The sequence below is a fragment of the Drosophila persimilis genome, unplaced genomic scaffold, assembly GCF_003286085.1.
Source record: "Drosophila persimilis strain 14011-0111.01,24,50 unplaced genomic scaffold, DperRS2 tig00001184-arrow-arrow-pilon, whole genome shotgun sequence".
NCBI lineage: Eukaryota > Metazoa > Arthropoda > Insecta > Diptera > Drosophilidae > Drosophila > Drosophila persimilis.
Window position 1 is genome coordinate 21,065 of NW_020825432.1, and position 14,902 is coordinate 35,966.

The window sequence follows — 14,902 nt, forward strand, 5'->3', positions numbered from 1 at the left end:
ATCTTGATTACAACGCAGATCTACTCAAACCGCCACGACGATGCTGACACCCCGGATACACAGAGACGAAACCAATCAGGAACCCGGATATCTTGCGAGGAACAACGCACCGAACGAGGCGTGCGTGGCTGCTTCTCCTGGACACATCCGCTTCAGGAACCCGGATATCTTGCGAGGAACGACGCACCGAACGAGGCGTGCGTGGCTGCTTCTCCTGGACCCATCCGCTTCAGGAACCCGGATATCTTGCGAGGAACGACGCACCGAACGAGGCGTGCGTGTCTGCTTCTCCTGGACCCATCCGCTTCAGGAACCCGGATATCTTGCGAGGAACGACGCACCGAACGAGGCGTGCGTGGCCGCTTCTCCTGGACACATCCGCCTCCGGGACCCGGATATCCTTCGAAGAACGACGCACCGAACGAAGCGGGCGTGGCTGTTCCTTCAAGGGCAAACCGCAACCGTGATTGTACCGAAGGGACCAACCAAGGCCGACATTTTGGAGATTCTCATTAAGTCTATAACCGCTCCGCCGCACTCATAGAGTATCAAAGTATTTCTTGCCTGTAGTCAACAAGTCCATTCCTATTCACAGATCATCGAATGCGAGAGACCGCCGCCGACGGAGAACTACGACAAAAGCCAGGCCGGAGCCCCCAATCGACTGGGAGATCATCGAGGAACTGATTCTTCGCCCCACTCCGCGAGAATGCCAAGTCCACCCAGAGGTCCTCAGCTGGGAAAATTTATGCGGCGACGTCGTAAGCTGGCCACGCATCGACCAGATCATCGAGGGGCACGATTCAGACCCCGATCACGTCAATATTACAGGAGACGTGGCCACCAACGCCAGGGACCCAAGCCCTGGCAACGTCGCCAGAGCCACGTTCACCCACGCTCAGGGCCCCAGCCAGGTCAACCCCGACCAGGTCGCCGAAGAGCACGCGCAGGGCCCTGGACACGCCACCGTAGGAGAAGCAGCCGACTTCACCGCTCCGGGTCCGAGCCCCGACGAGGGGGCAGAGGCCATCACTATCCCTGACGGGCTGCCAGGTGCCACCGCACGCGGATACCGCCAGCAATTCGAGCCGACGGAGTTCGAAAAAGAGATGCTCCGCTGGGAAGAGCCACCGCTTCCGGCACTCTTCGGGGCCCTTGATATGCTCAACCTTCTCGAACGGGTAGACGGGTTGGACATCGCCCCCGAAGATGCAGGACTACCGGCCGTCAGCAACTTTGACGCCATCCTGCGTCCCGAAGACATCGCCACCGAAGACGCAGAGCTACCGGCCGTCTGCGATCTGGACGCCATCCTACATCCCGAAGGCGGCCGTCCGGAGATACCAGAAACGTCGACCCCCAACCCAGCCGTTCGTTGGGTGACTGGGGAGGCGGATTGGAGAGTACTTACGCCCGACGGCCGGCTGCCAGACACCCTGAAAGCCCGGCTCCTGGCACAACTCGTCAACCCGCGGCGTAAAGATGTCCGATTCTTGGCAGAGGCGGACAACACCTTCTTCCAGGTCCACATCAGCAAGACGAGCAAAGTGACTATTCGCTCACGGGCCCCCCGAAGTAAGGAGAGGGTGTGAGGACCCATACTGGGAGCCTCACATAGTAACAAGAGTTAAGTGATTAATAAGACAACCTGAAAATATAGTAAGTCGCAATGGAGCGAGATTTGTATTAGTCAAAATCATATGCTATGGTAGTAAATAAGCTAGTTAAGTTTTGCATAGCCGAAATCCCGCCAAACGGCCAGCTCACACGGAACAACCGCAAAGAAAACAGCGAGGAGAGAGAGCCATGCTCAGCCGGCAGCAGAGCGGATCTCTTTCGAGAAAGTCCCGTTGGCCCGAAAACGAGCGCTAGGCGTGGGGAGAACGTCGAGCGACCGTGGCGAGAGAGGAGTCGATTTTTGGAAGCGAGCGAAGACGGAACGTCGCGGACAGTGAAGAGATAAAGAAAAAGTGTTGAACGGCCGCGCGCCAGAGAGGAAAGAAAAAGCATGGACGAGCTGCAGGAACACAGGCGCCGCATCCGCGGGTGAGCTGGCCGATGGCCAAGGTAGTAGTAGGAGTAGAAGGGAGTGCAAGGGGAATCAATCCAATAAAACTTCGATCATATAATTAAGAACTCTTTGGCTTCCATTTGTTTTCTCTGGTCGGACCACCGACTGCGGTCATCTCTCCACCCCCTCCCCTTCCGTTTTCCTGACTGTTTTCGGTCACTACGCTCCCGCTCTGACTCTGGCAACAGGGTTTTACCCTGCTGGAGTGGGAAGTGGTACGCGTTTCGGCAGAGGCGCCCCCCCCCCCCCCTTACCCTTTTCCTTCATCTCCCCGGACCCGCGGCCCACCTCGACCTTGGCAACAGGGGTTTTACCCTGCTGAAGTCGGGGAGTGCAGCGTCTCGGGTGAGTTTCGCGCCGCCCGGCCCAACGCCCGCTTCCCCCCCCTAATTTCTCCCGAAGGCCCCGTCGTTGACGGCGGCTCGGCGATCCCTGCGCCAACGACCCGCCTCCCCCCCCCCAGTCTCAACGTCTCAGCAACTTACAAATAAACTGTAGGTGACCCTGGGCAGACTGAGACTGACCCCAGCCTAGGATCACTACTTTACACTGGAAATCTTTTCTTAATGCGGGCTTTCCGAAACGTAGGTGCCAGTTTCGCATTAATGCCTTTCACAAAACTACTCTGGTCAAAATTTCGTATACACTTCTTGACCCACTTGAAAGTTTACTTCTCGGCTTCGAAGATTATAGATATTTTCATTGCGAACATGCTGCTGTTTCATTGCTTCTGCAGCGGTCTTGCGAATTAGCTCGAAGGAATCGTCGCGATCGAAGACTACTGTTCGGTTCTCCAACATACTGAGGTTTCGTAGGAGTTGATTAGTGGAACCGCCAGTAATCATGTTTTGGCCAAAAGCAACAGGATATGGGCTACTTTTGATGGCTGCATGCACACTGGATTGATCGGGCTTAATGTACGCTTTGATAGCAGTGAGTACCGAGCGATTTACCCGCTCTGAGGCATTGGTTTGGGGAGCGTAGGCGGCGGTGTACGAATGTCGAATTTGGTATTTCGCTAACAGATCCTTGAACTTGTGTGACTTGAATTGAACGCCGTTATCTGACACTATCACTTCCGGGACTCCAAAGCACTGAAACAGGTCTTCCTCCATGAACCGAGTTACGGCATCCGCAGTAAATTTCTTTACCACTTTTAGGAAAGGAAATTTAGAAAAATGATCGAGTACTACAAAAATGCCTATATTCCCGGATCGACTTCGGGGGTACGGACCTAGAAAATCGACGTAAAGTTTTTGAAATAGACGAAAGGTCTCCCCTGCTTTGCCCATTGGCGGACGTAGAGGATGATTGGGATGCTCGGTCGTTCCTATTCGAAGAAGTCGGTCAGCTGTACTCTTCGTCGCCCAAAAAAGCATAACATCTAATTCGTTAATTTCCTTCCTGTTTTGCTACTCAAAAAAAATTCGCTTCAGCAGCGATCAAATACAAAACGAGGGGGAACGTTGTGAGTTGCTGCGGACACCGCAACTCTACGGTTATACCCGATACTAAGTCAGTATGGCTCTCCTCCAGCAGACGCCGCTAATATTAATCGACACGACAAAGAGTGCGTGCGAGAGAGACAGAAAATCAGTCTGAGCGTGACGTCGGGCGCTGCGTAGCCACTGCAAATTGATTTGTTCCTTTTGGCTATAAAAATGATCTGATCTGATCCAGATTCAGCAACCTGATAGATATGCTCATTATTTATGATTCTGCGTTTTTAGTTTTCTCGAATGTGCAATATTGTTGATGCAACAGATTTTCGTCCTTTGTGTGGGCGGAAGGGGGTGGGGCGAAATTTTGAGATATACGTTTTATAGCGAGATCTAACAGGAGTGCGGATACTAAATTTGGTTACTCTAGCCATAATAGTCTCTGAGATTTGTGAATATCCCCAGATTTGCATCATTTTGAAACAAACTCGTCTCGGTCTGATATATTAGGAGTGTGGATACCAAATTTGGTTGCTCTAGCTTTTATAGTCTCTGAGATCTAGGTGCTAATGTTTTACTCTAAGCAAAGCCGCCTATGCTACGTGTGTGTTAGAGAGAGACAGGGCGAGAAAAAATGAAATTGTTTTCTTGATGCTGGCTATAATAATAATACGATCCAATTCAGATTCTGCAGTCTAATAGATATGGTCATTCTCTACGATTCTGCGTTTTTTGTTTTCTCGTATCTTTAAAATTGTGTATGGGCGGGGCAAAGTTTTGAAATATTTTTGGAGCAGTGACATATCACAGAAGTCTGGATCCAAAACATCGTTGCTCTAGCTCTTATAGTCTTTGAGCATTAGGCGCTGAAGGGGACGGACAGACGGACAGACGGACGGACGGACAGACAGACATGGCTCAATCGACTCGGCTATTGATGCTGATCAAGAATATATATACTTTATGGGGTCGGAAACGATTCCTTCTGGACGTTACACACATCCACTTTTACCACAAATCTAATATACCCCAATACTCATTTTGAGTATCGGGTATAAAAATAGCCAAGATTGCTTTGACTGATTGTGGTTTTACTGTAACTCTGCTTTCAGGTGTGCATGTGTGCTCGCGTGCCTCGTGAGGAGCCCACCAAGCCAGTTGAGGCTCAGCTCAACGACCTGCTGGCAAAGGTCAAGGAATTTTTCAACGAGGATAGCGTTAAGGTAAGTCTAGCCGACACTAGCCGACCTTAACAGACCAGACAAAAACGTATGCCTAATTTACTCGATTGCTTCTGCACGACTTCCATGATAAGGCCAACGCTGCTGCTGAAGAAGGTCTTGCTGTGAACGAGCAGATCCAGAAGGCGCCCAAGCCCTAAAAATGCAGCTCTAAAGCAACGAATTTAAAAATCAAATCAAAAGATGTGCCCAATAAAGGTTTAAACCACAATTTAAAGGTTTTTAGCGTCAGCTCAATAATGCAAAAACATCCACAAACGGAGCTGGATCCGGGTCATGGCAAATAGCCGGTACAGGGCCTGAGGTCCCGCCAAGGGAAGCTCCTGGCGCTTTGCGCACTTGCCGGTTGAATCGAAAATATGGCGGTAGATACGCGGGCGTATGTCGTGCAGCTGCTTGGCGCTGCAGACACTCTGCGGCATCTGGATCAAATGGTCAACCATGAGGGACACTCGTGGGGTAGTCGAAAGCAATAGCTGGCCGCTGACGGTGATTTTTTCCCCAGCTCTTTTCAGACGTAGACGCAGCACCCAATCCTCCTCAAAGGAACGAATCGTCTGTGGGGATCGGGATAAGAGATCATCAGAGGTATGCTGCAGACGAGTTCTGGTTCTCAAAAACCTTACCTCAGACTCGAGGGTCCGTGGGTGTAAACCCTCTGAGCGGTGTATCCACTTCATTCTCAAGGTGAAAAATTCCACCCGGCTAGCACTCAGCACCCGATGGAGCTGCAACACGGGCTTTTGGGCCTCAAGCTCCCTGTCTTCGACATGCAGCAGAATATCTAGGATCTCCTTTCCCTGCTTCTGGGGAAACCCACAGTCGGAATCATGTGAGACGCTGTCCTTGTAGGAGCCCTTCCAAGAACAGCCCACGCAGTGGTACTTCCAGCAAACCACACGCCCCTCACAAACGAACTCCAAGTGTCTGGAGAGATCTTTCCTATCTGAGAACTGGTCATTGCAGCTGGGGCAGCTGATGGGTAGCTCCCAGAGGGTCTGGCGCACCACTAGATTCTGCTCCTGATCGTAGTTTCTAATGAGCGATCGACAACTGGGGCAGCAGGCACGCGTTTTATTGAAGATGGCAACAGCCAGAACGGCGGTCTTGCAGTCCTCACACATGATATGCCCATGGCTGCACTGATAGAAGTCGTGTGGTTGTGGAACCTCGCGGCACACAACGCACACCAGTATGTTATGCAGTCGCTCACGAAGATCGGAGACGCCACCACCCGAGGACCCGCCGACCTCACCCTCACTGCTGTCCATAGTAGTCGAAATCTCATTCAAAGTACTTTCATCTTTACTTGCAACATCTGACAATCGCTGCCTCTTGGCGGCTGGGGGCTGCTCGTTGTTGTTGTCATTGGGGTTGGCATTCGACATTCTGAAGGGTATTTCGGCCAGCAGCCTCGGCCTGGCTTTACAGTATGTGTTCGTGCTTTATTCAACAATTCTGATTGCCTGTGTGTGGGCGGAAGGGGGTGGGGCGAAATTTTCAGATATACGTTTTATAGTGACATCTAACAGGAGTGCGGATACTAAATTTGGTTACTCTAGCCTTAATAGTCTCTGATATTTGTGAATATCCCCAGATTTGCATCCTTTGCGGGGGCGGAAGGGGGTGTGGCGAAATTTTGAAACAAACTCGTCTCGGTCCGATATATTAGGAGTGTGGACACCAAATTTGGTTGCTCTAGCTTTTATAGTCTCTGAGATCTAGGCGCTAATGTTTTACTCTAAGAAAAGCCGCCTGGCTATAATAATAATACGATCCAATTCAGATTCTGCAGTCTAAAAGATATGGTCATTCTCTACGATTCTGCGTTTTTGGTTTTATCGTATCTTTAAAAATGTGGATGCCACAGATTTTCGTCCTTTGTGGGGACGGAAGTGGGCGGGGCAAAGTTTTGAAATATTTTTGTAGCAGTGACATATCACAGAAGTCTGTATCCAAAACATCGTTGCTCTAGCTCTAATAGTCTTTGAGCACTAGGCGCTGAAGGGGACGGACAGAAGGACGGACGGACAGACGGACAGACAGACAGACAGACAGGATCAAGAATATATATACTTTATGGGTTCGGAAACGATTCCTTCTGGACGTTACACACATCCACTTTTACCACAAATCTAATATACCCCAATACTCATTTTGAGTATCGGGTATAAAAAAACATGTCAGCAACATATCTATTTGACATGTACTACATGAAGCATGGACTAATAGGCACCGTAATCTTGTTTGCGATAGCAGAGCACTTTGGCGGTCAAAGAGGTTACTTTTCACCACACCTGTCCACCGAGACACCACCCCCCCAGACCCATTGAACGCCTTGGGCCGCATTACAAATATTTTTGAGTACATTTATGTGTAGATCAAAGTGCATTCTATTAAACTAAACTATTCATGGGGGCCTACTATGCCGTTTTTCTCTGTGTTTATCCTCTGTTTTTATACCCGATACTCAAAATGAGTATTGGGGTATATTAGATTTGTGGTGAAAATGGATGTGTGTAACGTCCAGAAGGAATCGTTTCCGACCCCATAAAGTATATATATTCTTGATCAGCATCATTAGCCGAGTCGATTGAGCCATGTCTGTCTGTCCGTCTGTCCGTCCGTCCGTCTGTCCGTCTGTCCGTCCGTCCGTCTGTCCGTCTGTCCGTCCCCTTCAGCGCCTAATGCTCAAAGACTATAAGAGCTAGAGCAACGATGTTTTGGATCCAGACTTCTGTGATATGTCACTGCTACAAAAATATTTCAAAACTTTGCACCGCCGACTTCCGCCCCCACAAAGGGCGAAAAACTGTGGCATCCACAATTTGAAAGATACAAGAAAACAAAAAACGCAGAATCGTAGAAGATGACTATATCTTCTAGAGTGCAAAATCTGAACCAGATTGTATAATTATTATAGCCAGAATCACGAAAACAATTTCACTCCTTCTCTCTCTGTCTCACTCTAACACACAGGTTTCATGGTCGGTTTTGCCAATTGCAAAATATGAGTTCAAGGATCTCAGAACCCATAAAAGCTAGTGCAACCAAATTTGGTATCCACACTCCTGTGATATCGGACCTTGACCGTTTTGTGTCAAAATTTCGCCGCACCCCCTTCCGCCCCCGCAAAGGATGCAAATCTGGGGATATTCACAAATCTCAGAGACTATTAAGGCTAGAATAACAAAATTTGGTATCCGCACTTCTGCTAGATCTCACTATAAAACGTATATCTCAGAATTTCGCCCCACCCCCTTCCGCCTCCACAAAGGACGAAAAACTGTGGCATCCATAATATTGAGGATACAAGAAAACTAAAAACGCAGAATCATAGATAATAATCATATCTATCAGATTGCTGAATTTTGATCAGATCGGATAATTTGTATAGCCGAAAAGGAAAAAAACAATTTTCAGTGGCTACGCAGCGGCCGACTTCACGCTCAGACTGATTTTCTGTCTCTCTCGCACACACTCTTTGTCGTTTCGTTTAATATTAGCGCCGTCTGCCGGAATAGAGCTATACTGACTTAGTATCGGGTATAACTGTAGAGTTGCGGTGTCCGCAGCAACTCACAACGTTCCCCCTCGTTAAATTTGTAATTTTCAGGGAACCAGCTTGGCCTTGGAAAACTCGTAACCTTGTGCTCGTACTTTACACCAGAGTATCAGTTCACTCTGCAACAACAGGCAATCAGAATTTTTGAATAAAGCACGCACACATACTGTAAAGCCAGGCCGTGGCTGCTGGCCGAAATACCCTTCAGAATGTCGAATGCCAACCCCAATGACAACAACAACGAGCAGCCCCCAGCCGCCAAGAGGCAGCGATTGTCAGATGTTGCAAGTAAAGATGAAAGTACTTTGAATGAGATTTCGACTACTATGGACAGCAGTGAGGGTGAGGTCGGCGGGTCCTCGGGTGGTGGCGTCTCCGATCTTCGTGAGCGACTGCATAACATACTGGTGTGCGTTGTGTGCCGCGAGGTTCCACAACCACACGACTTCTATCAGTGCAGCCATGGGCATATCATGTGTGAGGATTGCAAGACCGCCGTTCTGGCTGTTGCCATCTTCAATAAAACGCGTGCCTGCTGCCCAAGTTGTCGATCGCTCATTAGAAACTACGATCAGGAGCAGAATCTAGTGGTGCGCCAGACCCTCTGGGAGCTACCCATCAGCTGCCCCAGCTGCAATGACCAGTTCTCAGATAGGAAAGATCTCTCCAGACACTTGGAGTTCGTTTGTGAGGGGCGTGTGGTTTGCTGCAAGTACCACTGCGTGGGCTGTTCTTGGAAGGGCCCCTACAAGGACAGCGTCTCACATGATTCCGACTGTGGGTTTCCCCAGAAGCAGGGAAAGGAGATCCTAGATATGCTGCATGTCGAGGACAGGGAGCTTGAGGCCCAAAAGCCCGTGTTGCAGCTCCATCGGGTGCTGAGTGCTAGCCGGGTGGAATTTTTCACCTTGAGAATGAAGTGGATACACCGCTCAGAGGGTTTACACCCACGGACCCTCGAGTCTGAGGTAAGGTTTTGGAGAACCAGAACTCGTCTGCAGCATACCTCTGATGATCTCTTATCCCGATCCCCACAGACGATTCGTGCCTTTGAGGAGGATTGGGTGCTGCGTCTACGTCTGAAAAGAGCTGGGGAAAAAATCACCGTCAGCGGCCAGCTATTGCTTTCGACTACCCCACGAGTGTCCCTCATGGTTGACCATTTGTTCCAGATGCCGCAGAGTGTCTGCAGCGCCAAGCAGCTGCACGACATACGCCCGCGTATCTACCGCCATATTTTCGATTCAACCGGCAAGTGCGCAAAGCGCCAGGAGCTTCCCTTGGCGGGACCTCAGGCCCTGTACCGGCTATTTGCCATGACCCGGATCCAGCTCCGTTTGTGGATGTTTTTGCATTATTGAGCTGACGCTAAAAACCTTTAAATTGTGGTTTAAACCTTTATTGGGCACATCTTTTGATTTGATTTTTAAATTCGTTGCTTTAGAGCTGCATTTTTAGGGTTTGGGCGCCTTCTGGATCTGCTCGTTCACAGCAAGACCTTCTTCAGCAGCAGCGTTGGCCTTATCATGGAAGTCGTGCAGAAGCAATCGAGTAAATTAGGCATACCTTTTTGTCTGGTCTGTTAAGGTCGGCTAGTGTCGGCTAGACTTACCTTAACGCTATCCTCGTTGAAAAATTCCTTGACCTTTGCCAGCAGGTCGTTGAGCTGAGCCTCAACTGGCTTGGTGGGCTCCTCACGAGGCACGGGAGCACACATGCACACCTGAAAGCAGAGTTACAGTAAAACCACAATCAGTCAAAGCAATCTTGGCTATTTTTATACCCGATACTCAAAATGAGTATTGGGGTATATTAGATTTGTGGTAAAAGTGGATGTGTGTAACGTCCAGAAGGAATCGTTTCCGACCACATCCGTTCTCTTTCGTAGTGATCAGACGTGTTTTTGTTTTGCGCTCCGCATTTTTTCCTTTTGTTTCAAATAAACAGCCGGAGTTTTCCTAACTAAATTCTAATTATACTCCCTAACCAGACAACAATCTGGAAACCAATTCTTTTACGCGAGTGCATGCCTTTTGATTTGTGTTAAAATATTATTTAACTTTTTATTTTTCGGCGTCGGCTTGTGTTGTGTTGTTGCAGTGAGTGAGTATTGCATTGCAGTCCGCTCTCGTCTGGTAGCTTTTGTTGTCTTATCGCTCTCTCGCTATCACCTCAACCTCAATAACTGTTCTTTCTCTCTCGCTCTTTCAACTTTCTGAGCAATAGCGCTCTCTGTCTAGTAGCTCTCGCTATAACCGCTCTCCACTCTGCTCTCTTTTTTTTTTTCTTACCAATTCCGCTTTGAGCGTTGTCTGGCATATTGGTCTGATACCAATTTGTTTTGGAAATTTTTAATTTTTTTGATTTTAATTTTTCTTTGCAAATTTTCTTAAGAAAATATTTAAATAATAAAAATAATAAAAATAAAAATGGAATTCGCTGTGGTCTGCGCCAAAAAAACCTGCAAGAAGCAGATCACTCAAGATCAGCCGAATGTCCCCTGCTGGCTCTGCGACAGCGTAGTCCACGCAAAATGCGCGGGATTTTCTGGCCTCGTGAGTGATGCTATAGCCAAACGTAATGGCTTGCATTACAGTTGCGAGGCATGCCGTGCGGTGGAGAAAGACATGGTGGCTTTCATGAGGCAGACGCGGAGTGGCTTTAAGGAGCTGACCGTTGGTTTCAAAAACCAATACGATCGGCTCCTAGCCATGGAGGCTCAGTTTAGCGGTTTAAGACTGCTGAATGAGTCTCCGAGGCGCAAAAAGGTCACTCCGCGGGACCTGCAAGTGCCAACCGTCACTCAGCCGTGCGCCGCCGAAAAACTGACTCCGACCACTCCAAGTGTGCAGCAGTTGATCTCGTTTGCCACTCCAAAGGCAACGAAAGCTGCTGGCGATGCAGATTCGGTAGCCGAATTCATCGCCTCGGAGAATGTGCAGCCAAGTACGTCTGCAGCGTCCGTGTCCGTGCTGTCCGCAAGTTCACTAGTTGTCCCGTCTATCCCGATCCCACCAGTAAATAGGCGTTCCGGACCTCCGGATATTGTCACCACAGGTACTAGACCTGTGGTGACTAAACCACTGGTGGGAGTCCCACCAAAACGACAAGTTTTTGTTTCACGGCTGGCCCCTGACCTCACATCTAATGATGTAACTGCTTTCATTCAAAGCAAAATAAAAGCCGTGGGTTTAAAGGTGGAGAAATTTAACTTCTCTTATGCCAGGGAGATAGCGTCGTTTAAGATAAGCATCTCCCCAACTCAATTTGACACCATTTGCTCCACCAAATTTTGGCCGGAGCATTTGGTGGTGAAGGAGTTTAAGGCTAAGAAGAAGAATAGGCCCCCTATATCGCTTCCAAATCTTTCCAGCGTGCCACCCTCAACCTCAACTTCCTCTTCCTCAACTTCCCGTCTTGCTCCAACCTTTCCAAAAAACTAACTTCTCTTTTAGTAACCTATCAGAATGTAAGAGGCTTGCGTAGTAAGCTCAGCATTCTTTTCCGGGATAGTGTTGCATTTGCTTCCCACGTTATTGTGTTTACTGAAACCTGGTTAAAGCCGGACATTCTTAGTTCCGAGGTTTTGGCAGGTCGGTACACAACTTTTAGAAAGGACCGTTCGTCTCGACGTGCAGGAGGGGTTCTAATTGCAGTGGACTCTTACTTCACGTCAGAACACTTCACAGTCCAAGTTCAACAGGAACTGGAATTCCTGTGTGTAAAACTGATTCTTCCCGCTTTCGCTATATTCATTACTTGCTCGTATATCCCACCTTCTTCGGATATTTCAATTTATGAGCAGCACTTGTCCGCTTTAACCGCTGTTGCTTCCTCGCTATCTGATAAAGATCGTATGATAGTTCTTGGTGACTTCAACTTGCCAGGAACTGTTTGGTCTTCGGTAAACGAGTCTAGTATCCTAGTGCCCATGTCACGACATGACTTTGTTGACGGCTTGCTTGACCTGTCCCTGTCTCAAGTCAATCATGTGAAAAATTCCTTGGGTCGATTGCTTGATCTATGCTTTGTATCGGATCCGACCATAGTGTTGTTAACCCGAGCCCTTCCGCTCACTATACCTGAAGACGCCTACCACCCTACTTTCGAGGTGTCGCTAGACATAGGACCAACTGTATTGGATCGGTCGAGTAGACTACCTGAACGTGTCCGCTGCTTTCGTAAAGCCGAGTTTGCGAAGCTTAATAACCTAATTAGGGATTTTGATTGGTCCGCTTTGTACTTGTGCACTGATGTCACAAAAGGCACAAACATTTTTTACAATGCTCTTGGCACATTTTTTGATTCTTGTGTCCCGCTTTCTTGTCCGATTATCCGATTAGATCTGGAAAACCCCCTTGGTTTACCAAAGAGTTATCCAGTCTAAAAAACTTAAAATCAAGACTTTATAAAAAATTTCAAGAAGTGGGTTCTCCTACTTCTCACTCTCGTTATGTAATAGCTCGGTCAAACTTTTCAGTTCTTAATGCTCAATGCTATAAGAACTACCTATCTCGTTGCAGGATACGTTTTTCTCACGACCCTAAACAGTTTTACTGCTTCGTAAACAGTAAGCGTAGAACGTCCGCACACCCATCCTCGCTATCATTTTGTAATACGTCGGCAAATAATGATCAGGCAATTGCCGATCTTTTTGCCCAGTTTTTCCAAACCACCTATTCTGAGGAACGCTACTCTGGTCAACCGTACCCATTCGGATTACCGAGGTCGAACGGCATTTTCAGTCCCTTGTTAAATGAATATTCCCTACTTCAAGATCTTCGACTAGTTAAGCCGGTGTTTTCACCGGGTCCAGACGGGGTTCCAGGTTGTGTACTCAGGTACTGCGCCGAGGCTCTGTGTGGACCATTGCTTAAACTATTCACCCTGTCCATTGATTCCTCTTGCTTCCCCCCAATCTGGAAGGAATCGTTTATAATTCCTCTCCATAAAAAAGGTAGCAAGTCTGATGCAAAAAATTATAGAGGTATAGCAAAGTTATCCGCTATTCCCAAATTGTTTGAGAAGGTTTTAACTCCGCACTTGCAACATCTCTGCAAGTCACTTATATCTCCAACTCAGCATGGATTTATAAGGCGGCGATCAACCACCACGAACTTGTTAGAGTTTACCTCTTTCATTATTAAAGGCTTTCAAGGTAACTTACAGACGGATGTTATTTACACCGACTTTAGTAAAGCATTCGACTCTGTAAACCATTCCCTTTTAGCACATAAACTTGACCTTTTAGGGTTTCCGCCCAACCTCCTGAGATGGATTTCTAGCTATCTTTGTTCTAGGTCTCAAAGAGTCCTCTTCAAAAACTCCCTCTCTTTACCAGTAAAGGTTTCTTCGGGAGTACCACAGGGCAGCCATCTAGGCCCCTTACTCTTCACACTCTTTATTAATGACTTGCCTTCAGTATTAACATACTCTCGAGTATGATGTTAAACTCTGTGTCCAGTACAAGGACATTTCATTTCATTCTCGCTTGCAATCCGATCTCAATAGCTTTCAGTCATGGTGTTGTGCAAACTTGTTACACCTTAATGCCTCGAAATGCAAAGTTATGACATTTCATCGTTCTAACCCTTTGTTGGCTCCCTACACCCTATTTGGGGGTTCTCTTGAGAGAATTACCCTGGTGGATGATCTGGGTGTTATGTTAGACCCCAAGTTAAAGTTTTCCGAACACATTTCTACCATGGTAAATAAGGCCATGGGCGTGCCCATATATAACAAAGACTCTCTATACCTCGCTTTCGGTTCGTCCGATCTTAGAATACGGCTCCTGTGTATGGTGCCCTCAGTACAAAGTACACCAGGACCGTATAGAATCAGTACAGAAAAACTTTTTACTCTTTGCTCTGCGGGGCCTTAACTGGGATGCGGGTGTAAGACTCCCATCTTACTCTAGTAGACTATTATTAGTAAACCTCCCATCCTTAGTTAACCGTAGAAAAATGCTTGGTGTGATATTTATGCACAACTTGATCAGGGGTGACACAGACAGCCCTGATCTATTGAGCCGCATAAACTTCACGATTCCTATTAGACTGACTAGAAACTTTATACCGTTGTTCCTTCCACTTTGTAGATCGAATTATTCCTTGCATGAACCGTTTAGGGTCTTATGCTCGGATTATAATTCCCTCTAACATATTATATCCTCCACTAATTCTCTTCCTCTTATTAAATTACTAATCCTTACACACCTTTCTAGTAATTAGTAATTGTAGTGGTATTTGTATTTTGTATTTTATTGCATGCTTAATTTCTTAATAAGTTCAGTGCTAATTTTCCTCGAATGTTAGTCTAATATCTATCTTTCTTGCATGCTCGCGTTTGGTTCGGCTACGCACCGCGCGTCATGCGGCAGCGCCCCTCGGTCGGTTGGGCGGGAGGAGGGCTGCGTTTTGCCTGGGATCCGCGCGTAACAGCCTTCTGCTGGTGTCACACGGGCCACTTGACGGTGCAGTAATTGCATCGCCTCTTGATAGATGCAGTCTTTGCATGTCAACGTCCATATATTATATATTCTTGATCAGCATCAATAGCCGAGTCGATTGAGCCCTGTCTGTCTGTC

At 47.8% G+C, this 14,902-nt stretch overlaps 2 protein-coding genes across 2 annotated transcripts; one reads left to right on the plus strand and one right to left on the minus strand.

The window, feature by feature from the left end:
* Nucleotides 1-4,984: 4,984 nt before the first annotated feature.
* Nucleotides 4,985-6,139, minus strand: LOC113566880 (cysteine and histidine-rich protein 1 homolog). The gene is made up of 2 exons (XM_026994045.1): nt 5,378-6,139; nt 4,985-5,308 (listed from the first exon to the last, which is right to left on the minus strand). Exons 1-2 carry the CDS (start codon nt 6,137-6,139, stop codon nt 4,985-4,987), a joined length of 1,086 nt encoding a protein of 361 aa, XP_026849846.1.
* A 2,386-nt stretch (nt 6,140-8,525) lies between these two features.
* On the plus strand, nt 8,526-9,677 carry LOC113566881 (cysteine and histidine-rich protein 1 homolog). The gene is made up of 3 exons (XM_026994046.1): nt 8,526-9,255; nt 9,290-9,393; nt 9,489-9,677. The coding sequence occupies exons 1-3, from the start codon at nt 8,526-8,528 to the stop codon at nt 9,675-9,677; spliced, it is 1,023 nt and encodes a 340-aa protein (XP_026849847.1).
* The last annotated feature ends 5,225 nt before the right edge of the window (nt 9,678-14,902 follow it).

Coding starts and splice junctions, on each gene's coding strand:
- LOC113566880 (XM_026994045.1), bottom strand. CDS start 6,139: ATGTCGAATGCCAACCCCAATGACAACAACAACGAGCAGCCCCCAGCC. Junction 5,309..5,377: donor CACGGACCCTCGAGTCTGAG/GTAAGGTTTTTG, acceptor CGATCCCCACAG/ACGATTCGTTCCTTTGAGGA.
- LOC113566881 (XM_026994046.1), top strand. CDS start 8,526: ATGTCGAATGCCAACCCCAATGACAACAACAACGAGCAGCCCCCAGCC. Junction 9,256..9,289: donor GTGGATACACCGCTCAGAGG/GTTTACACCCAC, acceptor GTCTGAGGTAAG/GTTTTGGAGAACCAGAACTC. Junction 9,394..9,488: donor GGATTGGGTGCTGCGTCTAC/GTCTGAAAAGAG, acceptor CATTTGTTCCAG/ATGCCGCAGAGTGTCTGCAG.